The 7,441-nt window shown below is 46.8% G+C and overlaps 1 protein-coding gene across 1 annotated transcript; it reads right to left on the bottom strand.

Annotated features, from left to right (window-relative positions):
* Positions 1-6,573: 6,573 nt before the first annotated feature.
* Positions 6,574-7,163, bottom strand: LOC104276484 (forkhead box protein I3-like; the record flags this gene model as incomplete). Its single annotated transcript, XM_009872813.1, has 1 exon — positions 6,574-7,163. A coding segment is annotated over one exon (590 nt), but the record flags the coding sequence as incomplete, so codon positions are not given.
* Between the last annotated feature and the right edge of the window lie 278 nt (positions 7,164-7,441).

Below are 7,441 nucleotides of genomic sequence, written 5' to 3'. Positions count from 1 at the left end.
CCATGCATTCCTGCCGTGGGGGAGGTCTAAAAGCTTGGCCTAAATTAGCTCTCCAGGCTTCTTCTGCATTGGATGGAGAGAAATAGGCACCTGCAGAGAGCAACTTGTCTGCCATAATTTATCCAGCTTTTTTTAGGATGGAAACTGCGGCATGAAGCTGAGTGTCTTCAGCGCTTGTGCAAATCAACAGGAATAGGTAGAGCTCTGCATCAGCCTATACTAAGATGGAAACTTGAAACTATGTTTTTAACCGCACTACTATAAATATAGGAACATGAAATGGCTCTGTTGGATCAGACTGTCAAACTCGCGGTCCTGCCTCATAGAGCCAAAAGGTGGAATGCTGTACTTACTCAAAGTGATACTTCCCCAAAACACATTCCCATGCTCCAGCACTTTGCAGTTCAGGAACTTTCTCCCTAAAGATGCGAGTCCTCACATTTCTTAACCCCTGCTGGGTTTTCATTTCTATGAACCCATCCTGCCAAGCTTCCAACCTCCTGAAAGAAGGAGATCCACAGGGCACCTCCACCACCAGTAAGGCACCTCCACCTCCTCTGGTCTTCTTTGAACCTGCTGCCTGGCAGCTTTATTAGATGTCCATTGTCTAGAAAAGAAGACCACTTACATGGACGTAAATATCATTTCCACACACACAATACAATTAGATGCCATTTGAGCATCATTCACTTTAGAATCATGGAATCATTGAGGTTGGAAAAGACCCTTGGGATCATCGAGTTCAACCATTAACCTACTCTACAAAGCTCACTCCTAAGCCATATCCCCCAACACCACATCTAAACAACCTTTAAACACATCCAGGGATGGTGACTCAGCCACCTCCTTGGGCAGCCTATTCCAGTGCCTGACTACTCTTTCCGTGAAGAAAAAAATCTTTCCTAATGTCCAGTCTAAACCTATCCTTGCTGGAGGAAGTCCAAGCCTGGTTCTGCTCGGTGTTATTTTTGACTCCCTCCACTTTCGTGGAGCTGAAGCACTAATCCTGCGTGTTTCAGGATCATTACCTGTGGTGGCCCCAAAGTGGTAGGGCGAGGTTCTGCCACGCTCCAAACTGGCCTGGGAGGGAAATGGCACAGCTCAGCTCCGCTATTTACTTTAATTAGATAGAAAATCAACACCCCTTGAAGGGTCCAAGGGCAGATTAGCCATCTGTCCTGACCTGATTTGTCACTGTTTATTGCAAACGTGAACTGGCCACACGGCGAGAGCTTTGCTTTGTCAATAAATCCTGGACACAATGGACTGCAGGAAAGGGAAAATGATCCGAGGAGCCTAGGCGGACAGGGAAGAAGGCTTCCGCTCTCCTACGGCAGCCAATTGCCTAGCTCAGGCCAACGATGTTTAATTCACAAATGTGCAATCTTTAGCTCCTTTTACGTGTCCCCGGGCAGTCTTAGAGACACCACCTGAAGTATATTAGAGCCTGGCTGATTATGGGTCTGCTCCAAAGCCCTCTGAAGTCAGTGGGAGTCTTTCCCCTGACTTCACTGTGTTTGGGGCAGGCCCTGGATGAATATCCCTCGGGTTAGACAGTTTAATCATCCATTCAGCAGTACACAAAGCAGATCACATACACTTTTAGCCTGCATTGTACAGTGTTATGAAACGAGAAGATTATTTGATATGATTCAGAGATAGCTCAGGTATAAGGTAAAAAAAATATAACACCTTTGATGTTTTACATTACACTTCAGTTATTCCTTGAGGGGCAAATTCTCGTCACCTTACCCAGGTGAATATTGCACTCAGTAATTTGGTCAAAAACATTCCACCAACCTGCTTTTTAATAGAAAATATTGGGGGTGGGGCGTTCAACTTGATGGAGATTTCTGCCAAAAAAAGAAGGAAAAAGAAAATGTAAATCCATGTTTTTCTTCTCTCAGCAGAGAAAAAAAATAATTGGGAATAAAAATGTGTTTTGGAGGGATTTTCTGACAGGACAATAAAACTGATATTATTTATTTATTTATTTATTTATTTTGCTGAAGCCTAACCAGAAAAAATTTCCAACCAATTTCAGTCTCCAACTGACACAGCGGTTTCTAGGTGAAGCATCAACCATCCCTGCACGTTAAGTGGGCCTGATTCTCATCTTGGGTCAAGCTACATAATGAAGCTTTACCCCTCTTAATTCTGTGTGCTATCAGAATGAGACTGATAGCACCGCTTTCCAAAAAAGGAGAATGAAAGAATTTAGGTGCATCACATTCAGGTGAGATCTGCAGGGCTTGTGGGGCTTTATCTCAGGAAATCTGATGAAGATTTTTCTATTGCTTGAAATACAGAGAGTACAAGGGCAGAATACCTGTACTTTTCTTGAACACCACTACATCTTCTGAACTATCCCTAAATAATTCTGGCAAAAATCACCCTCAATTGGTGTAAAAAAAATACAATAAAACCTTCTGTGTAGGCACACCACAGTGTGGCAAACTTTCATGGCCTCTGTGAGTGACAGGGCAAGTCAAAACCCTCCTCCTCCAGAAGAGATGCGAACCACAGTCCATGGCCAGTGGCAGTAATTGAAGCCCTATTTCCAGAAGAGCTGGCGGATGATGAAACCCAGCGTGGATGGTTGTGTTCTGCTCTTGAATCCCGTCCCACCACCCCGCAATATACTCGGTGTTGCTGGGGGTGGGGGGTTTAACTTTACTGGCACAAGAGTTTCCTTTGTTGATGGGAGCTGGGTCTCCTTTAGGGGACTGGGCTGATCCAGCTGTACTGGCAAAGCCTTTGTAATGTGGAGTAGCTCAAGTGCAGACCTGCAGTGGGTGCCTGTCTGAACCTTTGCTGGCATGTCGATAAGGCCAGTGTTGAGTAAAATTAAACGACCCCTTGCTGGAGAAGTGCCACACGTAGGATCCAGCAAACATCTGTGTTACTGATCCAATGCATGTCTTGAAATGCCGTTGGACTGTACTTCTTTTCAAGGAGGGACTACTTTTTTTCGATAGTTATGTGTGCTCGAAGATCCACAGTCCCTGGCTGGGAGTGCCGGAGGGTACAGGCAGTGTAGGACAGAGGTACCAGGCAGTTGTGTTTGCAGCCATCAGAATGACCATGGTTTCACGAGCATGGCTGTGCTCCATCAGTCTTGCTCAGTTGAGGTGGCATCTTTCGAGATGTTTAGAAAGAGTGGAGAAACCAAGCAAAAATGAGACTTCTTGTGACACTTAGCTTTAGCATCCAGCAGATGGGGATCTGTGGGCTCCCAGCTACTCCCACCATAATGTCATTTCTCTCTCAAAACCAGAAGAAGTCATTTTACAGGGTGATTCCTATGACTGCTGGAGCGGAGAGGATGGAGACCTGAAGTTGGAGCCTCTCTTCAAGGGAAAGACATTTCTCCGCTGACTTCCCTGGAACCCACTATGCCCTGGATTGCTGGGGTGTCACCTGACCCAGGCTGGGAAGAGGCTCATTGTCATGGAGAACTTCCCATCCCAGGCATGGCCTTGGCATTTAGAGGGGAGTGGGGACTCTCAGGGTGGGACCGGCAGGCTAATTGCCTTTGTCTCCCTGCTTCTTCAATGGGGGAATTGCAGTAAATCCCCAAAGCCCATGACAATAGCCCTGCTGCTTTTAAGTGCCTTTCATTAAACTCAATCCTCTTGCCCTCCCTCTTCCAAGATTTGCTAAAAAAAAAAAAGTCTCTTTTAATGACAAAAGGAAACCTAAAAGGCTCCCATTAGCTCATTCAGTTGGCTCCTCTCTGCAGACTAGGTGTCTATTTGCTGAAATCTACTCTCAAGTGTCCTTTGGACAGGTCGATTTATCATGACCACACCAGCCTTTGGGTGGTGTGTGGCAGGAAGGGCCACAGCCCCTGGTTCCAGCTAAGGGCTCACTTTTCCCAGAGGGAGAAGGATTTGGTGCTAATGACAGGAAAGGCGCACTGGGGAGAGTTAGACCTGCCAAAAGCCCCCCTAGAACCCACCACCATCCCTCAGGAGCAGGGCTGGAGCACTGTGGTGGGTGAATCCTTCCCTGGCTCTGCTCTGGCACGTTCTGGCCCAACTGAGGTAGCACAAGAAGGTGTGTTGAGCCATAGGATATTTGATGAGTACCTACTGTCAGAGGCAGACCACAGAGCAACACAAATTTGCCATTGATTTGAGATCTTCAGGAGCAAACATTTATGGATATTGTCTGCAGAAATATACAGGTGATGGACGTGAGAGAGGGTAAACCCTGAAACAAATCACAAATCTGAGTGGAAGAGTGTGAGATGGACACATGTAAGTACCCCACATCGTCCCACAGTAGGCTGGCAGAGCAGAGAAAGCGTGCAATGGTCACTTAAATATGTGAGTAAGCAGTTGGAAGGACTGGCTCTACATCTTTTGAAGGTGTTGGGAATCCCTCCGTCGCTTTTAGATCAAACTCAGCACTCCAAAATCCAATTAAAGCTATTCCACACCTGGTGGGACTGAACTCAAGCAAGACAAGACTGACCACCTTGTCTTTTGGGTAGTGTCAGCCTGCCCTTTCCCTCCATTATCACTACCCCTGCATCACCTGAGAAGCGATTAAAAATCAAGACATGGAGGAATTACCCCTAAAGCCAGGAAGATGGTATCTGTGCTGGGAAGGGGTGAGCGAGAGGGGGATGAGGCAGGAGTTGCCACCCGCCCACTGGTCTCAGCTATTGCACAAATGGGGGTTGGCCAGTGCTGGGGCAAGTACTTGGTCCCGATCCCAAGCACATGGAAGTCATCTGATGTTTCGTCATGGCTTCATTATATTTTGGATCGAGGCAGCAGTTTGTCTTGCATCACTACCCTGTATGTTATTCAGGTAGCCATGGAAGAGGTGCTGCCAACAATTTTGTTTTCTGAATAGCCTGCAGGGATGGCCTTACATCACGGCAGATGCATATACGTTCAAGAGCTGCAATTTCACGCCTAACTTCACTATTGATGTTACGTGAAGGCATTTATATGTACGCTCTACCCGCACTCAGCAAACACCTTATGCAAACGGCCAGAATCAGGAGTCGATCCTTTTGGGTAAGGGCTGCCCTACGACGGAAAGGAGAATCCCAGGATGGATTCTCCTTTCCCAGCAGCACAAATCAGGAGGGATCCTCAAGAGAGCCTGTGGGTCTGCTCACTGAGGTCTCACTTCTCAGCTAGCCCGCCACTACTGTGAGCAGGTGTAATCCCGTTCAAAAAAATGATTTGCAAAACGGGTTGAGGCAACAAGTCAATCTCAGGCTTTGTACCTTCTGCTAGCTAGCACCATGCTGGTAACAGCCCTGCTTCTTTTACTTTTTTTTCCTTTTTTTTTTTCCCCTTACTAAGCCAGGCTGAAAAAGGACAGCTGTAATTCAGACTGTTGACAAAAACAAACAAACAAAAAAGCTCCAAGTGCTCAATCTGCACAGGGAGGCTGCAAATCAGCTCAGATACATGTCCTCTGGACCCCGAAGTAGGTTATTTCTGTCTTACTGTGCAGACGAAATTGTTCATAAATCTTTGCACCTTTTATCCCAAACCACGTGAAAGCAAAACCTGTCTCCCACAGAGTTTCAAAATACCTCAAACACACTGAGGAACAACCAGGCAAAAAAAAAAAATCTAACAATTGTTAACATTTTATTCCCAACAGCTGTTCAGCCTGAAAAGTTTCATTAATACACTAACGAACAAAAACAAAACAAACAAAAAATTCAAAACAAATAAAACAACAAAAAAAGAAGGGGAAACAAAGTAAAATAAACTTTAACAAAGTTTAAAACACATTATAAATAAGTACAGCTCCAGAGCATAATTTACAAATAAAAAACCACATAGAAACATATGTACAGAAGAGTTACATTTACTACAAATATGTATAAAAATACCCCAGTGTTTATTCTTGTGCTAAAGCTGCATGGCTAGAGTTATCTTTGGTACTAAGCTCAGGGGAAAAAAAAAGATTGTTTTACAAGACACAGCCCTGGCTGTACAATATGCCATACATAGGAACCTCTGTGGGTTTCGAGGAGGTTTTTGGGTGGGTGTTTACCCAGAGTATTCCCCACCCTGTGCATTGCATATTGCAGGATCAGGGCAGAAAACAAAGGGTTACAGAGGCAACTGCTGGCAGAAGAGTTTTTTAATACATTGTACAAGGCACTTCATAAGAAATCTCTTCATTATTTTTCTTTTTCTGTTCTCTTCTAAGACTCATGGGATGTCTACACTTGGCTCTCACTGATACCACTTTATGCTTATAGTTTTTAAACTTCTTATTCTACATTCAGGATTAGAAACCTCTGAAAACATCAATTCAGTTCACTTTCGTCTGCAGAATTTAGATGGCAAGCCACCTAGACCACCTAACATTCCTCCAGGATGGGGTAGAGACTTTGCATCTGCCTTCTGCTGGTGCTTAAGGGGTGTTTTTGTTTTGAAAGGTGAGAAGATTGGTCTTCCTGGAAGAACTCCTGGGAAGCGTCCACATTGAAATGCTGTTTGCGAAAGCATAGGGTCCCTCCTGTGCTGCCAGACACACCTGCAACTCCCATTCCCTTTGCAGTGCTCACCAGCAGGCTGCCCCAGCACCCTACACCTCCGTTCCGTCCCGGGTGTAGATGAGGCTGTTAACTGTGAAGTTGTAGTAGTGGTTGTACTGGGCTCCCTGGCTGCTGCTGCTGGGGTGGAAGGAGCTGTAGTAGGCGGGCGAAGGACCCGCAACCCGCTGCAGCTGGTCTGGTGAAGGCACCTCCTGAGAAGAGCTGCTGGAAGGGTTGAAAGTGCCACTGCTCAGCTGTCCAGCAGAGAAGTTCCTGTGATGCAGGTCACTGCCGAGACCCCCCGTCAGCCGGCTGCCTCCGCTGCTCAGGGAGCTCATGCCGCTGAAGAAGGTGCTGAGGCAGCTAGGGGTGGATGAAATGATACCGGAGGGAGAGGAGCTTTTTGGATGGTCCCTGGCAGAAGGCGAGGGCTCCAGCTCTGGGGGTGGGCTGTTTCCACACGGTTTGCCCGTGGCTGGGATGGGTCGCTCTTCCTCGGCCTTCAGGCCCCCCAGAGAGGAGGCGGTCGACGCGGTCGCGGGGGCGTTGGGCTCAGAGCGCCGCTTGCGTTTGCGACGGAAGTTCCCGTTGTCAAACATCTTCTCACAGTTGGGATCTAAGGTCCAGTAGTTTCCCTTCCCTGGTGGAAAACAGGAGAAACAAGAGAGAAAGTCAATTCTGTGACAGTGAGCCCCTCTGAAGACAGATAATATCCATGTCTTTTCCATTCGGTACAGAACCCACATCTCTTCTACACCTGTTCCTCCTCTGTCCAGCACAAGGATCCAAAACCTGGCTCCAGGACACCATCACCTCCACCCCTCTGGTGCCTAAGTGAACCTTAAGGTCACATGGAGGAGAAGAACCTTCCCATCACGAAGCAAAAACCTCCCTGGAGGGTCTGCACCTCTACCCCAG

Source organism: Apaloderma vittatum, unplaced genomic scaffold, assembly GCF_000703405.1.
Source record: "Apaloderma vittatum isolate BGI_N311 unplaced genomic scaffold, ASM70340v1 scaffold13777, whole genome shotgun sequence".
NCBI classification, from domain to species: Eukaryota; Metazoa; Chordata; class Aves; order Trogoniformes; family Trogonidae; genus Apaloderma; species Apaloderma vittatum.
The sequence above is the reverse complement of the archived record's forward strand: the minus strand, read 5'-3'. Positions and strand labels throughout refer to the sequence as shown.